Below are 26723 nucleotides of genomic sequence, written 5' to 3'. Positions count from 1 at the left end.
GCCAATCAGCCACCAGCAGAGGGGTGTCAATCAACCCGATCGTACTCGATCGGGTTGAATTGCGGCGATGTCTGTCTGCCTGCTCAGAGCAGGTGGACAGGTTATGGAGCTTGATAAATATGCCCCCTATTGTCTATTGTCTATATGAAAATTGGTGTATACTGTCACTTTAACACAGGGGTTCTCAAACTTGGCCCTCCAGAGGTTTTGGAACTACTTTTCTTATGATGCTCAGCCAGCATTTTATCTGGCTAAGCATCATGGGAAATGTAGTCACAAAACCATTGGAGGCCAAGTTTGAGAACCCCTGCTTTAACAATATGAGATATCACATATATGGCTATTAAATACATATAAATACATTTTACAGTTGTAGCCACCAACTATGTATACTAGGGGGCCAATTTATCAAGGCCAAAATAACCCCTGATGCCCCTGTTTCCGTGCAAGCCTTCAGGCTCGCGGGAAACAGCAGTTATAAAGCAGCGGTCTTAAGACCGCTGTTCCTTAACTGGTCCGCTGCCTCGATCGGGTTGATTCACACCCCCTGCTAGTGGCTGATTGGCTGCGAATCTGCAGGGGGTGGCATTGAACAAGCAGTTCAGCAGACCTGCTTGTGCAATGTTAAATCTGTCAGCATTCAGCGATGTCTGTTGGACATGATACGCTACAGCATATCATGTTGGACAGAAATTGATAAATAGGCCTCTAGGACTAAGTTTTGAAAAAATATATTTTTCCTTACAGCAAAAAAACAAACAAAAAACACTACATCATTCTTTATGACATTTGGCAGGGCCAGGGACACAGAGTTTATTGTGTAAACAGTGCATCATTTTTGTTCTATGTTTTAGTGGTTGCACACGCTATTCCCACACACTACACACTATATACACATACCAGACAAGCATTACACTCACACAGGATGCACAAACTCTACACAGATTTACAAAACACTATACATGCATTAATTACACACTACATCTAACAGAAGCACTGCATACACATACACACAACACAAACCACAAATACACTATGCACCACATAAACACCACACATACAGCACATAACTACACACCACAAAACACTACACACACACATTACGCAAACACTGCAAACACACTATACACGACAAACATGCCATATACAGTATATACCACACACATCTACATAAACAATGCACATAGCACAAACTACACACCACGAAACACTACACAAAACACTGAATATTTTTCACACAGACACTAGATAGATACTACATATAGACGAAACACAACAGAAGCATTAAACATGGACCACACAAACACAGTAAAACACATTAAAACATAATACAATTGAATAAAAATTATATCTTGGGGGGTTTGTCTGGGCGGCGTCCATGTTGAGTTGCAATATCAGAGGCTCCCAGTTTGAATCTGATAATCCACTGATAATCATTTGATAACTACAGCATCAATATACAATACAAATAGATACATAGATTTCGTATAGTCTGCTGACTCAAACATTATTAAAATTGCTGTTTCTGTGATCTCTGGACCCTGATCTGGAACATTGAGGACTTAGGCAGTGGTCTCACCAAGAGCTCTGAAAATGTGCTTGTCAGCTATATTTCCGGATATAATGCACCTTTTGGGGTATTTCAGATAAGAGAGAAGAGTTTATACACAAATGGAATTTGATTATTAAAGGGACACTGAACCCAATTTTTTTCCTTTGTGGTTCAGATACAGCACGACATTTTAAGCAACTTTCTAATTTACTCCTATTATCAAATTTTCTTCATTCTCTTGGTATCTTAATTTGAAATGCAAGAATGTAAGTTTAGATGCTGCCCATTTTTGGTGAACAACCTGGGTTGTTCTTGCTGATTGGTGGATAAATGCATCCAATAAAAAAGTGCTGTCCAGAGTTCTCAATAAAAAAAGCTTAGATGCCTTCTTTTTCAAATAAAGATAGCAAGAGAACAAAGAAAATTGGATAATAGGAGTAAATTAGAAAGTTGTTTAAAAATGCATGCTCTATCTGAATCAGAAAGAAAAAAATTTGGATTCAGTGTCCCTTTAAGCTTTATTGGATGCTGTGGCTTGCTTAATAGAAGAAAAAAGAGGGTAAAAATAGTGTGCAAATCTTACCCCTGCACATATACTAGTCTGCTCCCATAAAACAGAAAAGATTTTGGACAGAAATAACAAAAAGTTGTTGTGTGTATATGTGCGCTAACAGCTAAGGGGTGATTATTAATATAGTAGTTTTACTACAGAGACAGAAAATATTTAACAAAGTGGTATTTAATCAAAAAAGAAATATACAAATGTATAATGCACCAGAATAATTAAAATAATACTCACATATGACCGGTCATCTAAATGTTATCTATAATAAAAAGATAAAACAATTGCAAGTGATTTCCACCTATTATATTATCTTTTGGTACTAAAATATTTAAATAGCTATTACACTAATGGTACATAGAAATGTCATTGGTTAGTAACAGACCAACTAATAGCCTTATAAGATGTATTTTTCAGTGTGTCCTTACTGCAAATGGGAGATCCCTTTTTACAAACACATTTGTTTGCTTAGTCTAGAGTCCTTACTTAGGATATACATCAATTCCTCTTTTTCCGTGAAAAAAAACACACTGGTATGTCTTTTTTTCTTATATGATATGTCTGGATACCATAGACTATACTATACAACATTTTTTTATAGACTTCTTTTTAATTTTTAACTTTTCGTAGTACCACTTTTGCACGTATGATAATGAGTTCAACCTCAATTTTATTAGGGTAAATTAAAATTTAACAATAGGTTATTTAGCAATACAATGATTCATGATGCTAAACATACCTGTTAATGTCATACTTTTGTAATAGTACTCAGTAATTTCTGTAGGAATATTTAACTAGTCCATCTTAAAAGACTTCTACCTTTATTATATTGCATGTAACTAATGTCTAACCAATCAACTAACAGGCATACATTTATAAGGAATACTTAAATCACTCAGAACCATCTTGATAAAGCCGTTGTAAAGCCCATTTGGAGGATTAAGACGGATTCTTAAAAGGGACTATTTTTTCATACATCACGGAACTATCTTTTCCCAGTTGCGGACGCAACAAGTGACGCCACCAACTACATGGAGCTGCACAGACACCTGTGCCTTGCCACAACGAAACGGCTAGCATTTCACCGAATCAGGTAGGCACACAGAGGTGTAGCAGCTGTGAGTGTGGTTCTTTAATGGGACGAATCTTCAAACAAATATCTATATCCGTGTAAAATAACACCTTAACATTATTTGGAGGGACTTTACTAGTCAAACTACAAAAATTAACAACTCCATATATCTTTTCATATCTGTTGGGCTAAAGAAATAACAAGTGACATTTCCAGCAAATACATTTCGTATTAACATTATCCCATGGTTGGTCCCTTATTAAGGGTATAAACTAGTTTTTCATATAAGAAAAAAGACATACCGGTGTGTATCTTAATTAAGGACTTTAGAATAAGCAACCCAGTGTGTTTACAACAAAAAGTTTTTTTTCGCTGAAAAAGAGGAATTGATGTATATCCTAATTAAGGACTCTAGAATAAGCAAACAAATGTGTTTGTAAAAAGGGATCTCCCATTTGCAGTAAGGACACACTGAAAAATACATCTTATAAGGCTATTAGTTGGTCTGTTACTAACCAATGAAATTTATATGTACCATTAGTGTAATAGCTATTTAAATATTTTAGTACCAAAAGATAATATAATAGGTGGAAATCACTTGCAATTGTTTTATCTTTTTATTATAGATAACATTTAGATGACCGGTCATATGTGAGTATTATTTTAATTATTCTGGTGCATTATACATTTGTACAGTATATTTCTTTTTTTGATTAAATACCACTTTTTTAAATATTTTCTGTCTCTGTAGTAAAACTACTATATTAATAATCACCCCTTAGCTGTTAGCTCACATATACACACAACAACTTTTTGCTTAATAGAAGACCATCACATCAGGCATGAATGGGGTGGTATACATAAGCCTACAGCTCAAGACAGAAGTTTATTGGTGCATGGTATTCATTATTGAAGAAACATCTAGGGGGTTCTATATTCTGGCTCTACAGAAGTGGAAATTACCCCAATATACAATGTATCTATGGTTTGTGTGCAGCAGGACCTTCAAGATGTTCTGTCAGAAGTCCCTCACTTAGAAAAGAGTGACCCTTCATTTATTTTTTATGAAAGTGACACAGTGATGCTGTGAAGTGGCCAATCATGGCTGAGTTACCAGAAATATCTACTGTGGTCCTTAGCTGGTATGAGACTTATAGGAAAGCAGGTTAGGAGGACAAGATGGCCGATGCGGCCGTTGCATTTGGAGCTGACTAGGGAAAAGGTATCAACGTTTCAATGCGTTCTGCTTTGGATACAATGCGGGTCAGAGCTGGTATTTTGAATATGCAAAACTTTTTTACCTTGTGGTAGCGCTTTGTGGTTGATAGATTGTGGAAACAATGCAAACTGTCAGCCTCTTGCAAGTATATTTTGTCTGGTTCCCTACAATGGAGAAATGGTGTGGGGTAAAAATTTTGTAGTTTTCACTATGTATTGAAAGCAACTTTGGCATTTTTTGAATTGTAAGCTTACTGTGAGTCATGGAACCATTTCATTTCTTGTTTGGAACTCACTGTTCTGTATAATATTTTAAGGTTTATAGTATATGCCCATAAATAACCAGGCTTCTCTCTGCATGAGTGCATACTTGTATATCTCTGTAAGTTTCATTATTGTGCTGTTAATAGATCGCCAAATTTTCATTTTAAAAATTAGGATGGTACCTTGTTGTTTACCTCCCTCCTTATGTCACTGTAAACATATATATTATCAGATATTATTATCAGTTATTTGTAGAGCACCAACAGATTTTATAAACATAATTGTGGTATACAGGGTAACATTTATAGGGATCAAATGGGTAGAGGGCCCTGATGAGAGTTGCACTGTTGTAGTCAGTTCTTATGATGGTTTACATGCTAAAGGGGTTCAAAGGGATGGATAGCAAATGAGAAGAGGAACTGGGGTAAGGAAAGGTTAGTGTAGGATGTATGCATTCCTGAACAGTAGAGTCTTTAGGGAGCGCTTGAAACTTTCAAAGCTAGTGGAGAGTCTTGTAGAGTGAGGCAAAGAGTTCCACAAGATAGAAGCCAGTCTGGAGAAGTCCTATAGATGGGAATGTGAGGAGGTAACAAGAGAGGAGGAGGTTGTGAGCAGAGCGAAGGGGACGGGAGGGAGAGTATCTGGAGACAAGGTCTGAGATATAGGGGGAGCAGTACAGTTGAGGGCCTTGTATGTCATAGTCAAAATTGTGTGTTTAATTCTGGAGGTGAGATGAAGCCAGTGAAGGGATTGGCAGAGAGGTGCAGCAGATGAAGAGCGACATGTAAGGAGGTGAGCCTGACAGAAGCATTCATTATGGATTTTAAAGGAGCTAGACGGCAGCTAGGGAGACCAGAGAGGATGGAGTTGCAATAGTCAAGGCGGGAAAGGATGAAAGAGTGGATTCAAATCTTAGTTGTGTCTTGTGTAAGGAAATTTCTCATTTTAGAGATGTTTTTAAGGTGGAAGAGTCAGGATTTGGCCAAAGACTGAATGTGGGGAGTGAAAGTAAGATCTGAGTCAAGTGTGGCACCAAAATATCGGGCATGCAGGGTAGGGGTAATGATGGAGTTATCTATCTATATATATAAAACACGGAAGGGAACTGCACTCTCATACCGGACCGGGTACACATCCCATGAACCTGCAACATGCCCAGCCCCGGGTTCCACTGGCACTCACAGGAAGCTGTGCTGTCCCCAGAGCCACAGGCAGTTAGCCCCAGACAGGTCTGGGTGCAAGAACCATAGGGAAAATTACAAAACAAATTAATACAACACACAGAGAAAACCCAGCACTCACTTACAAGCTCTCAGCTAAGATTTAAAAGCAAAAATGGAAAGGTTAGTTACCGCATCTGGCCAAATGGGACAAGCCCAGGTACCACGTCAAGGTCCTTTTCAATACCTGGGACCCTAAAACAGCAACACAATGCAAGCTTTCAAATCCAAACAAACTTGATGCCCCTTGTTTCTGGCGAGCCTTCAGAAGTAATGAGGCAGCGGTCTAAAGATCGCTGCTCCATAACTGGTCCACCCAATACGATCGGGTTGATTGACACCCACTGCTAGCAGCTGATTGGCCCAGAATCTGCAGGGGGCGGCATTGCACCAGCAGTTCAGAAGAACTGCTGGTGCAATGATAAATGCCGACAGTGTATGCTGTCGGCATTTATCGATGTGCAGCGGACATGATACTCTATATAGTATCATGTCTGCTCACACTATAATAAATATACCCCATAATGTTCATCCTATATTTGATATTATCTGCTAATATGCATGGGTTTCACACTGTTATCTCTAAATTTATATATGAGTAACGTTTTGATGGTCCAAAATAGGCCCTATTATTAAAGGTATCATTCTGTCATTGAGATACTTTTCCGGAGTGGGCAGCCTAAAAGTGATTTCAATTTATTTATGGCAGTATAAGTTTAAAATAAGTTTAACAAGAAGTTCATTATGCTTATTACACACACACATATTTAGACATATATATATATATATATATATATATATATATATATATATATATATATACATTATAGCCCTTTTCAGTCAAATATCGTGTCATACACCATGTCCCTTTAAAAACATTTTTATTTTTATCTGAAAGTATTTTTATCAGAAAATGTATATATCAGTGTAAACGTTTCAATATGCGTGTAAGTTAGTGTGGTTGCAATATTTGTTATCGCGTCACACACTGCCACTAGTGCACCATTTGTAATTTATCCCAATATATTTTGTATTTATAATAAATAAAACTAGTTCATAACAGTACTTATAATTACAAGTTAATTAAAATGCATTCAAAACTTAAAGTGACAGTCAACACAATTTTTTTTATTGTTTAGATAAGATAGATAATGCCTTTACTACCATTCCCCAGCTTTAAACAACCAACATGATTATATTAACATACTTTATAAACTTTAAACCTCTAAATTTTCGGTCTGTTTCTAAGTCCCTAAAGACAGCCACATGATCACATGCTTTTGTATTTGCTTTTCACATCGGGGGAAGCTAGTTCATGTTAGCCATATAGATAACATTGTGCTGACGCCCTTAGATTCTAACACTGCACTAATTGGCTTAAATGCAAGTCAATAAAGTCATGTGATCAGGGGGTCATCAGAAGATACTTGGAAACAAGGTAATCACAGAGGTAAAAAGTTTATTTTTATGTGCAAAACTGGGGAAAGGGTAATAAAGGTATTATCTATCTTTTAAAACAATTAAAAAATTTGAGTTGACTGTCCCTTTAAATCCTTCAAAAACAAATTGGTATTATTAAAAAAAATGGAGAATTTTTTATTTTTTATTAGGGAACATGAAACTTTTTACAAGATGAGACATAAGCTCTGCAAAATGATATTGACCCATGGCTTATCTGCTCTGCCATATTTAGCGAATATAGTTCAGTTGCTAAAGGGTTCTGAGCGTGGACTGTTGTCACTTCTATGACTTTATGATTAAAAATATTTATTTCCTATTTTTAGGAAACTTCTTTCAGGATCCTCTTCCAGAAGCTGACCTGTACATTCTTTCACTTATAACCCATGGCTGGGCTGAGGATAAATGTTTACATTTGCTAAGAAAAATTTATAATGCCTGCAAACCAGGTATGTTAAATATTTTTGTTACCATATGATTAAAGTGATACTCTACTGCATGGGCACAGATCTTGGAGCTAATCTTGCAGCATTAGAAAGTGAAAGGTTAAAAAGTAATTCAAGAAATGTTTATAGAATTATGTATCTGAAGCAGCAGTGATTAATACAATAATTGTATTTAATTATATCTGATATTGATATAAAGTTATATTGAACAAAATAAAATGATTGATCAAATAAAGTTTTATTTTTCAAAATAGACAGGAAACCAGTCACAAATAAATCAGAATAAAGAATTTATTTAAAGGGACATGAAACCCAAAAAACATAATTTATGTAAGAACTTACCTGATAAATTCATTTCTTTCATATTGGCAAGAGTCCATGAGCTAGTGACGTATGGGATATACAATCCTACCAGGAGGGGCAAAGTTTTTCAAACCTCAAAATGCCTATAAATACACCCTCACCACACTCACAATTCAGTTTAACGAATAGACAAGAAGTGGGGTAAAAAAGAAGGATTAAAAAGCATCAACAAAGGAATTTGGAAATAATTGTGCTTTATACAAAAAAATCATAACCACCATAAAAAAGGGGGTGGGACTCATGGACTCTTGCCAATATGAAAGAAATGAATTTATCAGGTAAGTTCTTACATAAATTTTGTTTTCTTTCATGTAATTGGCAAGAGTCTGTGAGCTAGTGACGTATGGGATAGCAATACCCAAGATGTGGAACTCCACGCAAGAGTCACTAGAGAGGGAGGGACAAAATAAAAACAGCCATTTCCCTGAAAAAAAATGAGTCCACAACCCAAATATAAGTTTATTCTCAAAAAAGAAAAAGAAAAACTTAAATCATAAGCAGAAGAATCAAACTGAAACAGCTGCCTGAAGAACTTTCCTACCAAAAACCGCTTCCGAGGAAGCAAATATATCAAAATGGTAGAATTTAGTAGATGTATGCAAATAAGACCAAGTTGCTGCTTTGAAAATCTGATCAACTGAGGCTTCATTCTTAAAAGCCCAAGAAGTGGAAACCGATCTAGTCCAAATAAGCTTGATGAATCAACAGCTTTAACCATGATGCCAAAGAAATGGCAGACGTCTTCTGACCTTTCTTGGAACCAGAAAAGATAACAAATAGACTAGAAGTCTTCCTGAAATCTTTAGAGGCTTCAACATAATATTTCAGAGCTCTCACCACATCCAAAGAATGTAAATATCTCTCCAAAGAATTCTTAGGATTAGGGCACAAAGAAGGGACAACAATTTCTCTATTAATGTTGTTAGAATTCACAACCTTAGGTAAGAATTTAAATGAAGTCCGCAAAACTGCCTTATCCTGATGAAAAATCAGAAAAGGAGAATCACAAGAAACAGCAGATAATTCAGAAACTCTTCTAGCAGAAGAGATGGCCAAAAGGAACAACACTTTCCAAGAAAGTAGTTTAATGTCTAAAGAATGCATAGGCTCAAATGGAGGAGCCTGTAAAGCCTTCAAAACCAAATTAAGACTCCAAGGAGGAGAGATTGAAATTACACTCACCATGCCCAAAATTCAGTTTAACGAATAGCCAAGTAGTGGGGTGATAAAGAAAGGAGTAAAAAGCATAAAAAAAAAGGAATTTGGAAATAATTGTGCTTTATACAAAAAATATAACCACCATAAAAAGGGTGGGTCTCATGGACTCTTGCCAATATGAAAGAAATGAATATATCAGGTAATTTCTTACATAAATTATGTTTTCTTTCATGTAGTTGGCAAGAGTCCATGAGCTAGTGATGTATGGGATAGCAATACCCAAGATGTGGTACTCTATGCAAGAGTCACTAGAGAGGGAGGGATAAAAATAAAAACAGCCATTTTTCGCTGAAAAAATAATCCTCAACCCAAAATATAAGTTAATTCTCATGAAAAGCTCTTACCACATCCAAAGAATGTAAGGATTTCTCCAAAGAATTTGTAGGATTAGGACACAAGGATGGGACAATAATTTCTCTATTAATGTTGTTAGAATTCACAACCTCAGGTAAGAATTTAAATGAAGTCCATAAAACCGCCTTATCCTGATGAAAAATCAGAAAAGGAGATTCACAAGAAAGAGCAGATAATTCAGAAACTATTCTAGCAGAAGAGATGGCCAAAAGGAACAACACTTTCCAAGAAAATAGTTTAATGTCCAAAGAATGCATAGGCTCAAATGGAGGAGCCTGTAAAGCCTTCAAAACCAAATTAAGACTCCAAGGAGGAGAGATTGATTTAATGACAGGCTTGATACGAACCAAAGCCTGTACAAAACAGTGAATATCAGGAAGCTTAGCAATCTTTCTGTGAAATAAGTGTTTATTTAATGATTTGAGATCCTGATGGAAAAACGGACCTTGAGACAGAAGGTCCGGCCTTAATGGAAGAGGCCAAGGTTGGCAACTGGACATCCGAACAAGATCCGCATACCAAAACCTGTGAGGCCATGCTGGAGCTACAAGCAATACAAACGACTGTTCCATGATGATTTTGGAGATCACTCTTGGAAGAAGAACTAGAGGCGGGAAAATATAAGCACGTTGGTAACACCAAGGAAGTGTCAACGCATCCACTGCTTCCACCTGAAGATCCCTGGACCTGCACAGTTTCTTGTTTAGATGAGAAGCCATCAGATCTATTTCTGGAAGACCCCACATCTGAACAATCTGAGAAAACACATCTGGATGGAGGGATTACTCCCCCAGAAGTAAAGTCTGGCGTCTGAGATAATCCGCTTCCTAATAGTCTATACCTGGGATATGAACTGCAGAAATTAGACAGGCGCTGGATTCCGCCCAAGCAAGTATCCGGGATACTTCTTTCGTTGCTTGGGGACTGTGAGTCCCACCCTGATGATTGACATATGTCACAGTGGTATTATTGTCTAACTGAAAACAAATGAACGGTTCTCTCTTCAACAGAGGGCAAATCTGAAGAGCCCTTAAGTTCCAAAATATTGATTGGTAATCTCGCCTCTTGAGATTTCCAAACTCCTTGTGCTGTCAGAGATCCCCAAACAGCTCCCCAACCTGAAAGACTTGCATCAGTTGTGATCACAGTCCAGGTTGGATGAACAAAAGAGGCCCCTAGAACTATACAATGGTGATTCAACCACCAAGTCGAACATTGGGATTTAAGGATATTAATTGTGATATCCTTGTATAATCCCTGCACCATTTGTTCAGCATACAAACTGGAGAGGTCTCATATGAAAACGAGCAAATAAATCAGAATAAAGAATTTTAATTTAAAGGGACATGAAACCTAAACATTTTCTTTCACTTAACACTAACACTAACACCCCCTTAAGTTAAATATAATTTAAATCTAACGAAATAAATTAACTCTCATTAAATAAATTATTCCTATTTAAAGCTAAATACTTACCTGTAAAATAAACCCTAATATAGCTACAATATAAATTATAATTATATTGTAGCTATTTTAGGATTTATATTTATTTTACAGGTAACTTTGTATTTATTTTAAACAGGTACAATAACTATTAAATAGTTAATAACTATTTAATAGCTACCTAGTTAAAATAATTACAAAATTACCTGTAAAATAAATCCTAACCTAAGTTAAAATTAAACCTAACACTACACTATCAATAAATTAATTAAATACAATACCTACAAATAAATACATTTAAATAAACTAACTAAAGTACAAAAAATAAAAAAGAACTAAGTTACAAAAAATAAAAAAATATTTACAAACATAAGAAAAATATTACAACAATTTTAAACTAATTACACCTACTCTAAGCCCCCTAATAAAATAACAAAGCCCCCCAAAATAAAAAAATGCCCTACCCTATTCTAAATTAAAAAAGTTCAAAGCTCTTTTACCTTACCAGCCCTTAAAAGGACCTTTTGTGGGGCATGCCCCAAAGAATTCAGCTCTTTTGCCTGTAAAAAATAAACATACAATACCCCCCCCCAACATTACAACCCACCACCCACATACCCCTAATCTAACCCAAACCCCCCTTAAATAAACCTAACACTAAGCCCCTGAAGATCTTCCTACCTTGTCTTCACCATGCCAGGTATCACTGATCGTTCCAGGCTCCGAAATCTTCATCCAAGCCCAAGCAGGGGCTGGCGATCCATTATCCGGCGGCTGAAGAGGTCCAGAAGAGGCTCCAAAGTCTTCATCCTATCCGGGAAAAAGAGGCGATCTGGACCGGCAACCATCTTGATCCAATCGGCATCTTCTATCTTCATCCGATGACGACCGGCTCCATCTTGAAGACCTCCACCGCGGACCCATCTTCTTCTTCCGACGACTTCCCGACGAATGACGGTTCCTTTAAGGGACGTCATCCAAGATGGCGTCCCTCGAATTCCGATTGGCTGATAGGATTCTATCAGCCAATCAGAATTAAGGTAGGAAAATTCTGATTGGCTGATGGAATCAGCCAATCAGAATCAAGTTCAATCCGATTGGCTGATTCAATCAGCCAATCAGATTGAGCTCACATTCTATTGGCTGTTCCGATCAGCCAATAGAATGCGAGCTCAATCTGATTGGCTGATTGAATCAGCCAATCGGATTGAACTTGATTCTGATTGGCTGATTCCATCAGCCAATCAGAATTTTCCTACCTTAATTCTGATTGGGTGATAGAATCCTATCAGCCAATCGGAATTCGAGGGACGCCATCTTGGATGACGTCCCTTAAAGGAACCGTCATTCGTCGGAAAGTTGTCGGAAGAAGAAGATGGGTCCGCGGTGGAGGTCTTCAAGATGGAGCCGGTCGTCATCGGATGAAGATAGAAGATGCCGCTTGGATCAAGATGGTTGCCGGTCCGGATCGCCTCTTCTTCCCATATAGGATGAAGACTTTGGAGCCTCTTCTGGACCTCTTCAGCCGCCGGATTATGGATCGCCAGCCCCCGCTTGGGCTTGGATGAAGATTTCGGAGCCTGGAACGATCAGTGATACCTGGCATGGTGAAGACAAGGTAGGAAGATCTTCAGGGGCTTAGTGTTAGGTTTATTTAAGGGGGGTTTGGGTTAGATTAGGGGTATGTGGGTGGTGGGTTGTAATGTTAGGGGGGGTATTGTATGTTTTTTTTTACAGGCAAAAGAGCTGAATTCTTTGGGGCATGCCCCGCAAAGGGCCCTTTTAAGGGTTGTTAAGGTAAAAGAGCTTTGAACTTTTGTAATTTAGAATAGGGTAGGACATTTTTTTATTTTGGGGGTCTTTGTTATTTTATTAGGGGGCTTAGAGTAGGTGTAATTAGTTTAAAATTGTTGTAATTTTTTTCTAATGTTTGTAAATATTTTTTTATTTTTTGTAACAGTTCTTTTTTATTTTTTGTACTTTAGTTAGTTTATTTAATTGTATTTATTTGTAGGAATTGTATTTAATTTATTTATTGATAGTGTAGTGTTAGGTTTAATTGTAGATAATTGTAGGTAGTTTATTTAATTTATTTATTTATTGCTAGTGTAGTGTTAGGTTTAATTGTAACTTAGGTTAGGATTTATTTTACAGGTAATTTTGTAATTATTTTAAATAGGTAGCTATTAAATAGTTCTTAACTATGTAATAGCTATTGTACCTGGTTAAAATAAATACAAAGTTGCCTGTAAAATAAATATTAATCCTAAAATAGCTACAATATAATTATAATTTATATTATAGCTATATTAAGGTTTATTTTACAGGTAAGTATTTAGATTTAAATAGGAATAATTTATTTAATAAGAGTTAATTTATTTTGTTAGATAAAAATTATATTTAACTTAGGGGGGTGTTAGTGTTAGGGTTAGACTTAGCTTTAGGGGTTAATACATTTATTATAGTAGCGGTGAGCTCCGATCGGCAGATTAGGGGTTAATTATTGTAGGTAGCTGGTGGCGACGTTGTGGGGGGCAGATTAGGGGTTAATAAATATAATATAGGGGTCGGCGGTGTAAGGGGCAGCAGATTAGGGGTACATAGGGATAATGTAGGTAGCGGCGGTATACGGAGCGGCAGATTAGGGGTTAAAAAAAATATGCAGGTGTCAGCGATAGCAGGGGCGGCAGATTAGGGGTTAATAAGTGTAAGGTTAGGGGTGTTTAGACTCGGGGTACATGTTAGAGTGTTAGGTGCAGACGTAGGAAGTGTTTCCCCATAGAAAACAATGGGGCTGCGTTAAGAGCTGAAAGCTGCTTTTTTTCAGGTGTTAGGTTTTTTTTCAGCTCAAACTGCCCCATTGTTTTCTATGGGGATATCGTGCACGAGCACGTTTTTGAAGCTGGCCGCGTCCGTAAGCACCGCTGGTATCTAGAGTTGCAGTGGCGTTAAATTATGCTCTACGCTCCCTTTTTGGAGCCTAGCGCACTGAAAACCCAGCCATTCTGTGAACTCTAAATACCAGCAGTATTTAAAAGGTGCGGGAGAAAAAAAGCAAGCGTAGCTAACGCACCCCTTTGGCCGCTAAACTCTAAATCTAGCCGTATATTTTAAGCACCTTTCCATTTACTTCTATTATTAATGTTGCCTAGTTGTCTTGGTATCCTTTGTTAAAAAATAATCCAGTTGAGCTCAGGAGTGTGCACATGTCTATAGCCATCTAGTAGCAGTGTATTGTTTAGAGCAATGTTATACATAGTTGCTAACACTACTGCCATAGAATTCTAAAGATACATGCACACTTCTGAGCTTCTATCAGCCTACTTAGATTTACTCTTCAATAAAGGACACAAAGATAACAAAGCATTTTTGATAATAGCAGTAAAATAGAAATTTGTTTAAAATTGTATGCTCTATCTGAATCATGAATATTTAGTTTTGACTTTACTGTCACTTTTTAGAAAAATTGACAAATGAAACGTTGCAAACATTGCCACCATATACTACTTCAGTATGCTCTTATGGAAAGGTTAAGGAAAAAGGATACTAAGAGAAACAGGTACATATATATATACACACACACACACACACACACACACACACACAAGTAAACACACACACACACACACATACACACACATACACACACACACAAGTAAACACACACACACACACACACACACACATACACACATACACACACACATACACACATACACACACACACACACACACACACATACACACACATACACACATACACACACACACACACACATACACACACATACACACACACACAAGTAAACACACACACACACACACACACACACAAGTAAACACACACACACACACACACACACACGCAAGTAAACACACACACAAATTAACTGTTGCCATACACTCACTCCTACTTCTTCATAGTGCCAGAGGGCATCCTTAAATTCATCCATACAGGGTACACTTATTGAAGAATGCAAAGGAACGGAAAACAGGGCGCACCGAAATGTACTCACACAGCTCCTATTCAGACTAACCCTTCCAGAGTATATCTAACCCAATAAACACCTGAAACAATATAGAATAAGGAGCGCTAAAAATAAACAATGGAGTACTGGAGTATGGTCTAAATAGTTTAATTAATACCCATAAAAGACTTTACTAGAAATACCTATAAAATACCTAAACAAACTTAAAAATCTAATTTAATATATAGACACTTAAAAATATAGCTCAGGTTATGAAGGGGCGTCTCCCTTATAGATAATACATTAGCAGTTAAAAAACATCAATATGTTGCAGAAGAACAGGTTAACATATAGAGGCCTATTTATCATATGTCTGTCGGACCTGATCCGACAGTGTGGATCAGGTCTGACAGACATCGCTGAATGCGGAGAGCAATACGTTCTGCGTATTCTGCATTGCACCAGCAGCTCACAAGAGCTGCTGGTGCAACTCCGCCCCCTGCAGACTCCCAGGGGGTGTCAATCAACCCGATCGTAATCGATCGGGTTGAATTCTTGTGATTCCTGTCCGCCTCATCAGAGCAGGCGGACAGGGTTATGGAGCAGCGGTCTTTAGACCGCTGCTCCATAACTTGTGTTTCTGGCGAGCCTGCAGGCTCGCCAGAAACATGGAGCATCAAGCTCCATTCGGAGATTGATAGATAGGCCCCATAGAGTGATAATATCAGAGAACCAAAATATTAGCATAAAAGCTCTGATAGAATATATATAAAATACAGCAGTGCTATGGATAGGCGGATAAAAAAAAAGTGGACAAACGGCAAGTTATGTATCAATTTTATCCAATTGCCGATATCGGCACTGCCTTTTGTTTGATATACATCTAGGACCCAGGACTTCTGTACCCTCAAGGAGACCACTTGTTAAAAAGAAGTGGAAATATAAGGTGGTTACATTAGGTGGTTTAACAAGGCAATCAGATACATTTGATACATACTGCTGTATTTTATAAATATTCTATTAGAGCTTTTACACTTATTGAAGAGCACTCACAGGTCTCATTTTAAAGTTACTTTTACTAGTCATCCATTTTAAAAGAAGTCACAAGATGACATTTCTGCTTAATCAAAAAGCCTTTTTCAAGTCATCAGTTTTCAAATATCAGGATTCTTGTCACGTCATTACTGTCAAGCTCCAATCATTTCAGCATGTCACGTGACACTCCATGAACACGCCAGCTTTAAAAAAAAAAAAATGCACTGTAATGTTTTATTATATTAGGTGGTAGAATAGGTATGGCTATAAATGAATAAATAAAATGTACCATGGTGTTTTATTATATTAGGTGGTAGAATAGGTATGGCTATAAATGAATAAATAAAATGTACCATGGTGTTTTATTATATTAGGTGGTAGAATAGGTATGGCTATAAATGAATAAATAAAATGTACCATGGTGTTTTATTATATTAGGTGGTGGAATACTTATGGCTTATAATGAATTAATAAAATGTACCGTGGTTTATTATATTAGGTGGTGGGATACGTATGGCTTAAAATGAATTAATAAAATGTACCGTGGTTTATTATATTAGGTGGTGGAATACTTATGGCTGAAGCTATCATAAATGAAGACATGAGTGGACCTGTTACATCCCAGATGCTGGACCTCATAATGATGATGTGCAGTGATGGCAGAGAGAGAACTGCTAAAGAATACAAAAAAATTCTGATTGCAGCTGGATTTAAAGATATCAGATTTAGTATCAATGGAAAGCTAAGTGAAACCATTCTTGCAATAAAATAAAATATGGTTATTCATACCCACTTCTGACAGAAAAGCTATGATTACCTTTAACATAATCTGTAATTGTTTATTGTGTTATGTAAATCAGGGAACACCCAGACTTTTTAAAATGGAGGCCAAGTCATAAAAGCATTATACAAAGGAAATATGTAATACACACACTAAATTACCTAATGATATATATATACTGTATAACAAATTATCGATATTATCTGTTTGGTGTGTTGAGGATTACAGGATGGCTGGCTGTTGTTGGGGGTCCGTAGTTTGGATAATGTGATATAAAAAAATATCTGTATAAGGTGACCAATTAATGTTATGTGGTCTTCAATTAAAATTAAACCCAAATGTTATTTTAAACTATAATGCAACTGTTTTATGCCTGTTTTTTTGTTAATAAAGATCAGATGTAATAGAAATTCATTTAAATCGTTTTTTTAAAAAAAAAGCAAAATAATATGTCCTCAATTGTTATAGCACTTATATACAAAGCAACATTTCAAGAATTTGCCATTTGTGGAAGCTTATACAATCTTATATATTACTGTATCAGCCTGCTGGTCCACTATCATTTCACATGCAACAAAAAATAATTTGTTCTGTGGAGAAAATACAATAAAAATCAAATCATTTAAGTGTGTAATAAAGTTCTTTGAAATAACCTACGAGTGCATTTCAGCTCTGAACGGAAACAATTTTGCAATTTACTACACTTGTTTTACACCTGTATTAGCAAAATGCTACTAGTAAAAACTATTACTGTTCAGTGGCAGCTTTTCAAGTGCTTAGCAAACATGGAGCTCGCTTCCATTGAGCCATTAAAAATGGAGCCGTAAGCTACCGAAGCGGCCGACAGCTAAAAGTAATTTACGACTCCATTTTAGTACCAGGTTTCCATTGAAAAAGTTTCCGCTTTGTGTGCAGTCGCTCTTTTTGTGTAGGTGTAAGTTAGCATTGTGTTAACGCTTCCACCCGATGCCAGATTTCTAAAACATTAATAGGTTACTATGGTAACCCGACCTTACACTACACTCAACCGCATATATGGTGCCGCATCTATGTTCCCCGTCGCTCGCTGTTAAAATCAAACACCTATCACATGCGCAATATCTACCTCTCAACCGCAAATCTCACACCACAATAACTAATAAATGTATTAACCCCTAATCTGCCAACCCCCATATCGCAAAGTATCTATTAAAATTATTAACCCCTAAACCGCCATGCCCCATATCGCAAAGTATCTATTTAAACTATTAACCCCTAATCCGCCATGCCCCCACAACGCAATCTAGCTATTTAAACTATTAAAACTTAATCCGCCATGCCCCCACAACGCAAATATCTAATCACTAAGCCCCCTAACCTAACACCCCCTAAATTAACCCCATTACATAAATTAAAATAATCCTAAATTGCAATTAAAATATTAAATCCTAAATTTCAATTAAAATATTAAATCCTAAATTACAATTAAAATTAAAAAACTAACATTAATTTAAAAATTAAACCTAAGATTAAATTACAATACTTAAATCTAAAATTACAAAAAAAGTCTACAATTACAGAAAAAAGTAAAGCGAATTATCCAAAATAAAAAAGAAATAAAAATGTATACTTACCTGATAAATTGATTTATTTATGGATATGGTGAGTCCACGGCTTGAGTAATTACTGTTGGTAATAACTCTCCTGGCCAGCAGGAGGAGGCTAAGAGCACCACAGTTAAACTGCTAAGTATCACTCCCTTACACACAACCCCCAGTTATTTGACCGAAGGGAAATGGAGGAAAAGGAGTAACACAAGGTGTAGAGTTGCCTGAGATTATAGTCAAAAGAACAACTGTCTTAAAATAAAGGGTGGGGCCATGGACTCTATATCCAAAAAGAAAGAAATATATCAGGTAAGCATAAATTTTGTTTTTCTTTCCTAAGATATGGTGAGTCCACTGCTTAAGTAATTACTGTTGTGAACCAATACCCAAGCTAGAGAACACGGATAAATAGGGAGGGAAAAGACAGGCAGTCCTAAACAGAAGACACCACCGCTTGAAGAACTTTTCTCCCAAAAGAAGCCTCAGCCGAGGCAAAAATATCAAATTTGAAAAATTTGGAAAAAGTATGTAGAGAAGACCAAATATTCAGGCTTGCAAATTTATTCCACAGAAGCATCATTTTTGAATGCCCAAGAAGAGGAAACAGCTCTTGTGGAAAAAGCCGTAATTCTCTCATGAGGCTGCTGTCCAGCAGTCTCATAAGCAAAACAAATTATACTTTGTAACCAAAAAGAAAGAGTAGTAGCAGTAGCTTTCTGACCTTTATGTTTTCCAGAGAAACAGACAAAGAGGGCAGAGGACTGGCAAAAATCCTTAGTCGCCTCTAAGTAGAATTTAAGAGCACGTACAACATCCAAATTGTGTAACATAACAAACGTTCTTTGGAAGAAGAAGGATTAGGACACAGAGAGGGAACAATAATTTCCTGATAGATATTTCTATTAGAAACAACCTTAGGAATAAAACCTAACTTAGTACTAAGAACCATCTTATCGGCATGAAAAATAAGATAAGGGGATCACACTGCAGAGCTAAGCAATCCTAGACTCTTCGAGCAGAAGAGATAGCAACAAGAAACAAAACCTTCCAAGATAACAACTTAATGTCTATGGAATGCAACGGCTCAAACAGAGCCAGGTTAAGGCTCCAAGGAGGAGCAACTGACTTAAAGACAGGCCTGATTTTGACCAAGGCCTGACAAAAAGATTGCACATCTTGCACATCCGCTAAAAGTTTATGTAGTAAAACTAATAAAGCAGAAATCTGACCCTTCAGGGTACTGACTGACAATTCCTTTTCCAGGCTTTCTTGAAGAAAAGATAAAAGTCTAGAAAATCTATTATATCAAATTATACAAGTAAAATTAATAGTCTCCAAGATAAAATAGATGATCTAGAAGATAGATCTCGCAGAAATAATATTAGAATAGTGGGTCTACCTGAGAGTCCAGAATACAGCTATCTGTTAACATTTGGAACATCTACACTACCCCAACTTTTGGGGATGCAGCCAAAATTAAACTAACAGTGGAGAGAGCATATAGAACAGACAGCAGCAGGAAATACTCAGATGGTAATACAAGACTAAGAATGGTTATAATAAAATATTTAAATTTTCAGGATAAAATCAACATAATGAGACAGCATAGGAAAGTACAGCCGCTAATGTTAGGTACAAAACAAATACACATATTTCAAGATTATTCTGTTGATACATCGTCAAAAAGAAAGGCGATGGCACCCTATTGTACAGCCTTATTATAAGCGGGCTGTAGGGCCACCCTAAGATACCCAGCGAAAATAGCCATAGCGGAGACAGAGGGATTTACGATCTTGACCACAGTAGAAGAGGCTTAATCATACTGTATAAAAAACAATATTAAAATATGACATAAGCTAGCGTCTGATATACCTCAGACGATGTAAGTCCAAATCCAAACCACAAAACAAATGGAATCATTACACTATACTTTTCAAAATAAACAATCTATGGCCATGCAGCAAATAAAGTACAAAAATCTTAAATGGGAAACCTGGCCCCTGCTGTGTAGGGTGTTGTTGCAATAACGTGCTTTAAAACATCAGTTATGATGTCGTATCTATCAGGTAGTGTAAGGGTTACGGCCGCTTCACAGTGACAGAGCAAACCCCAAGTGTAACACACCGCAAACAACCGCAAACAGTCCATTTGCACAACCACGAGATAGATTTGATAGATAGATACATAGATTACATAGCTCAATCGATGCAATATACATATGATCGATACAAATTACATAGATCAATAGATCAATAGATGCAATATACATTTGCTAGATACGAATTACATAGATCAATAGATGCAATATCCATTTGATAGATACGAAATTATCGATCCAAAGATGCAATATACATTTGATAGATACGAATTACATCAACCAAAATATGTAATATACATTTTATACATACGAATTACATCGATCAATAGATGCAATCTACATTTGATAGATATGTTTGATAGTTAGATCGATTTGATAGATAAATAGATAGATTTGAAATATATATAATTTCCCTGACAGAGAATAACAATAAGACATGCGGTCTGTGACCCGTGGTGTGTTAAGAAGTACTATTCTTAGCAGTTTACTACAACCTGTTACTCCCCCTATCGGGGGAGGTCTATATGGCCTTCATTTTTAGAACCGGGAGATGGAAGAAGATGATTGGTCTGTGCTCCTCCTTCAAATTTGTCCAAAACACAAGTGGCTGTCTCAAAACAGTCCAGACAGAAGATAGATAGATAGGATAGATAGATATACATAGATTGATAGATAGAATCTAGAAGAGAAATAGATAGATTTGTTAGATATATAATTACCCTGACAAAGTATAATAATTAAACATGCGGTCTTGGACCCATGGTAACTAGGTTGTGTTAAGTAGTACTATTCTTAGCACTTTCAGCCCTGTAACTCCTCCTGTCGGTGGAGGTCTATATGGCGTGTATGATTACCCTGACAAAGTATAACAACAAGACACGCGGTCTGGGACCCATGGTAATTAGGTTGTGTTAAGTAAAACTTTTCTTAGCACTTTAATCCCTCTTACTCCCCCTTTCGGTGGAGTTCTGTATGGCCTGCATGATTACCCTGACAAAGTGTAACAACAAAAAATCTGGTCTGGGACCCATGGTAACTAGGTTGTGTTAAGTAGTACTATTCTTAGAACTGTAATGCCTGTTACTCCCCCTATCAAGGGAGGTCTATATGGCCTGCATGATTACCCTGACAAAGTATAATAAGAAAATATGCGGTCATGGACCGATGGTAACTAGGTTGTGTTAAGGAGTACTTTTCAAAGCACTTTAATCCCTGTTACTCCCCCTATCAGGGGAGGTTTATATGGCCTGCATGATTACCCTGACAAACTATAATAACAAAACATGCGGTCTGGGACCATGGTGGTTCTGGTATAATTAGGTTTTCTTAAGTATTACTATTCTTCCCAGTTTAATCCCTGTGATTGGTCTGTCCTCCTACTTCAAATTTGTCCAAAACACAAGTGGCTGTCTCAAAACAGTCCGGACAGAAGATAGATAGATAGGATAGATAGATATACATAGATTGATAGCTAGATAGAATCGACAGAAGAGAAATAGATAGATTTGTTAGATATATAATTACCCTGACAAAGTATAATAATTAAACATGCGGTCTGGGACCCATGGTAACTAGGTTGTGTTAAGTAGTACTATTCTTAGCACTTTAATCCCTGTAATTCCCCCTATCGTGGGAGGTCAATATGGCCTGCATGATTACCCTGACAAAGTATAACAACAAGACACGCGGTGTTGGACCCATGGTAACTAGCTTGTGTTAATTAGTACTTTTCTTAGCACTTTAATCCCTGTTACCCCCCTATCGGGGGAGGTCTATATGGCCTGCCTGATTACCCTGACAAAATATAATAATAAGACATGCGGTCTGGGGCCCATGGTAACTAGGTTGTGTTTTAAGTAGTACTATTCTTAGCACTTTAATCTCTGTAACTCCCCCTATCAGGGGAGGTCTATACGGCCTGCATGATTACCCATACAAAATATAATAATAAGACATCTGCTCTGGGTCTGGGACCCATGGTAAGGTTGTGTTAAGTAGTACTGTTCTTAGCATTTTAATACCTGTTACTCACCCTATCGGGGGAGGTCTATATGGCCTGCATGATTACCCTAACAAAATATAATAACAAGACATGCGGTCTGGGACCCATGGTAACTAGGTTGTGTTAAGTAGTACTGTTCTTAGCATTTTAATACCTGTTACTCACCCTATCGGGGGAGGTCTATATGGCCTGCATGATTAACCTAACAAAATATAATAATAAGACATATGCTCTGTGACCCATGGTAAGGTTGTGTTAAGTAGTACTGTTCTTAGCATTTTAATACCTGTTACTCACCCTATTGGGGGAGGTCTATATGGCCTGCATGATTACCCTAACAAAATATAATAACAAGACATGCGGTCTGGGACCCATGGTAACTAGGTTGTGTTAAGTAGTACTGTCCTTAGCATTTTAATACCTGTTACTCACCCTATCGGGGGAGGTCTATATGGCCTGCATGATTACCCTAACAAAATATAATAACAAGACATGCGTTCTGAGACCCATGGTAACTATGTTGTGTTAAGTAGTACTGTCCTTAGCATTTTAATACCTGTTACTCACCCTATCGGGGGTGATCTATATGTCCTGCATGATTACCCTTACAAAATATAATAACAAGACATGCGGTCTGGGACCCATGGTAACTAGGTTGTGTTAAGTAGTACTCTTCTTAGCATTTTAATACCTGTTACTCACGCTATCGGGGGAGGTCTATATGGCCTGCATGATTACCCTGACAAAGTATAATAAGAAAACATGCGGTCATGGACCCATGGTAACTAGGTTGTGTTAAGTAGTACTATTCTTAGCACTTTAATCCCTGTTACTCCCCCTATCGGGGGAGGTCTATATGGCGTGCCTGATTATCCTGGCAAAATATAACAACAAGACATGCGGTCTGTGAACCACTGTTAACTAGGTTGTGTTGATTTTTACTATTCTTAGCACTTTAATCCCTGTTTCTCCCCCTATCGTGGGCGGTCTATATAGCCTGGCTGATTATCCTGGCAAAATCTAATAACAAGACATGCGGTCTGGGAACCACTGTTAATGTTAACTAGGTTGTGTTAAGTTGTACTATTCTTAGCACTTTCATCCCTGTAACTCCTCCTATCGGGGGAGGTCTATATGGCCTGCATTATTACCCTGACAAAGTATAACAACAAGACACGCGGTCTGGGACCCATGGTAACTAGGTTGTGTTAAGGAGTACTTTTCAAAGCACTTTAATCCCTGTTACTCCCCCTATCAGGGGAGGTCTATATGGCCTGAATGATTACCCTGACAAACTATAATAACAAAACATGCGGTCTGGGACCCATGGTGGTTCTGGTATAATTAGGTTTTCTTAAGTATTACTATTCTTCCCAGTTTAATCCCTGTGATTGGTCTGTCCTCCTACTTCAAATTTGTCCAAAACACAAGTGGCTGTCTCAAAACAGTCCGGACAGAAGATAGATAGATAGGATAGATAGATATACATAAATTGATAGTTAGATAGAATCGACAGAAGAGAAATAGATAGATTTGTTAGATATATGATTACCCTGACAAAGTATAATAATTAAACATGCGGTCTGAGACCCATGGTAACTAGGTTGTGTTAAGTAGTACTATTCTTAGCACTTTAATCCCTGTAACTCCCCCTATCGTGGGAGGTCTATATGGCCTGCATGATTACCCTGACAAAGTATAACAACAAGACACGCGATGTTGGACCCATGGTAACTAGCTTGTGTTATTTAGTACTTTTCTTAGCACTTTAATCCCTGTTACCCCCCTATCGGGGGAGGTCTATATGGCCTGCCTGATTACCCTGACAAAATATAATAATAAGACATGCGGTCTGGGGCCCATGATAACTAGGTTGTGTTTTAAGTAGTACTATTCTTAGCACTTTAATCTCTGTAACTCCCCCTATCAGGGGAGGTCTATACGGCCTGTATGATTACCCATACAAAATATAATAATAAGACATCTGCTCTGGGTCTGGGACCCATGGTAAGGTTGTGTTAAGTAGTACTGTTCTTAGCATTTTAATACCTGTTACTCACCCTATCGGGGGAGGTCTATATGGCAAAATATAATAACAAATATAACAAAATATAATAACAAGACATGCGGTCTGGGACCCATGGTAACTAGGTTGTGTTAAGTAGTACTGTTCTTAGCATTTTAATACCTGTTACTCACCCTATCGGGGGAGGTCTATATGGCCTGCATGATTAACCTAACAAAATATAATAATAAGACATATGCTCTGTGACCCATGGTAAGGTTGTGTTAAGTAGTACTGTTCTTAGCATTTTAATACCTGTTACTCACCCTATTGGGGGAGGTCTATATGGCCTGCATGATTACCCTAACAAAATATAATAACAAGACATACGGTCTGGGACCCATGGTAACTAGGTTGTGTTAAGTAGTACTGTCCTTAGCATTTTAATACCTGTTACTCACCCTATCGGGGGAGGTCTATATGGCCTGCATGATTACCCTAACAAAATATAATAACAAGACATGAGTTCTGAGACCCATGGTAACTATGTTGTGTTAAGTAGTACTGTCCTTAGCATTTTAATACCTGTTACTCACCCTATCGGGGGAGATCTATAAGTCCTGCATGATTACCCTTACAAAATATAATAACAAGACATTGGGTCTGGGACCCATGGTAACTAGGTTGTGTTAAGTAGTACTCTTCTTAGCATTTTAATACCTGTTACTCACGCTATCGGGGGAGGTCTATATGGCCTGCATGATTACCCTAACAAAATATAATAATAAGACATATGCTCTGGGACCCATGGTAAGTTTGTGTTAAGTAGTACTGTTCTTAGCATTTCAATACCTGTTACTCACCCTATCGGGGGAGGTCTATATGGCCTGCATGATTACCTTTACAAAATATAATAACAAGACTCTGGGACCCATGGTAACTAGGTTGTGTTAAGTAGTACTGTTTTTATTAGTTTAATACCTGATACAACACCGAATGGTGGGAGGTCTATATGGCCTGCATGATTAGCCGCACCCAACCCAAAAAAAAGCCATGCGGTCTTGGACTAAGACCCATGGCTAACTCGGTTGTTTAAAGTAGTACTATTCTTAGCACTTTCATCCCTGTTACTTCCAAGCCTCTCGGGGGTGGTCTACATGGCCATCATGATTATCCTAACAAAATACAACAATAAAACCTTGGCTCTTGATAGCCCGTTAATTGGCTGTATTTTGGTAGTACTGTTCTTATTAGTTTAATACCTGATACAACACCGAAAGGTGGGAGGTCTATATGGCCTGAATGATTAGCCACACCCAACCCAAAAAAAAGCCATGCGGTCTTGGACTAAGACCCATGGCTAACTCGGTTGTTTAAAGTAGTACTATTCTTAGCACTTTCATCCCTGTTACTTCCAAGCCTCTCGGGGGTGGTCTACATGGCCATCATGATTATCCTAACAAAATACAACAATAAAACCTTGGCTCTTGATAGCCCGTTAATTGGCTGTATTTTGGTAGTACTGTTCTTATTAGTTTAATACCTGATACAACACCGAAAGGTGGGAGGTCTATATGGCCTGAATGATTAGCCACACCCAACCCAAAAAAAAGCCATGCGGTCTTGGACTAAGACCCATGGCTAACTCGGTTGTTTAAAGTAGTACTAGTCTTAGCACTTTCATCCCTGTTACTTCCAGGCCTCTCAGGGGTGGTCTACATGGCCATCATGATTATCCTAACAAAATACAACAATAAAACCTTGGCTCTTGATAGCCCGTTAATTGGCTGTATTTTGGTAGTACTGTTCTTATTAGTTTAATACCTGATACAACACTGAAAGGTGGGAGGTCTATATGGCCTGAATGATTAGCCGCACCCAACCCAAAAAAAAAGCCATGCGGTCTTGGACTAAGACCCATGGCTAACTCGGTTGCTTGAAGTAGTTCTATTCTTAGCACTTTCATCCCTCTTACTTCCAGGCCTCTCGGGGGTGGTCTACATGGCCATCATGTTTAGCCTAACATAGTACAACAATAAAACCTTGGCTCTTTACAGCCTGTTAATTGGCTTTATTTT

General features: G+C 37.5%; 1 protein-coding gene across 1 annotated transcript in view; it reads left to right on the top strand.

Annotated features, from left to right (window-relative positions):
- The window catches only part of LOC128653246 (acetylserotonin O-methyltransferase-like), a 176398-nt gene extending 158818 nt beyond the window's left edge, over nucleotides 1-17580 (top strand). Inside the window, exons 7-8 of the mRNA XM_053706434.1 lie at nucleotides 7673-7795; nucleotides 16734-17580. Of these exons, the coding sequence (XP_053562409.1) occupies nucleotides 7673-7795; nucleotides 16734-16945 (335 nt within the window). The 3' untranslated portion in view covers nucleotides 16946-17580. The remainder of the gene's footprint in view (nucleotides 1-7672; nucleotides 7796-16733) is intronic.
- The last annotated feature ends 9143 nt before the right edge of the window (nucleotides 17581-26723 follow it).

This window comes from Bombina bombina, chromosome 3 (genome assembly GCF_027579735.1).
Source record: "Bombina bombina isolate aBomBom1 chromosome 3, aBomBom1.pri, whole genome shotgun sequence".
In the NCBI taxonomy this organism is placed as follows: Eukaryota; Metazoa; Chordata; class Amphibia; order Anura; family Bombinatoridae; genus Bombina; species Bombina bombina.
Note: the sequence above shows the minus strand (reverse complement) of the source record. Positions and strands in the feature narration are given on the sequence as shown.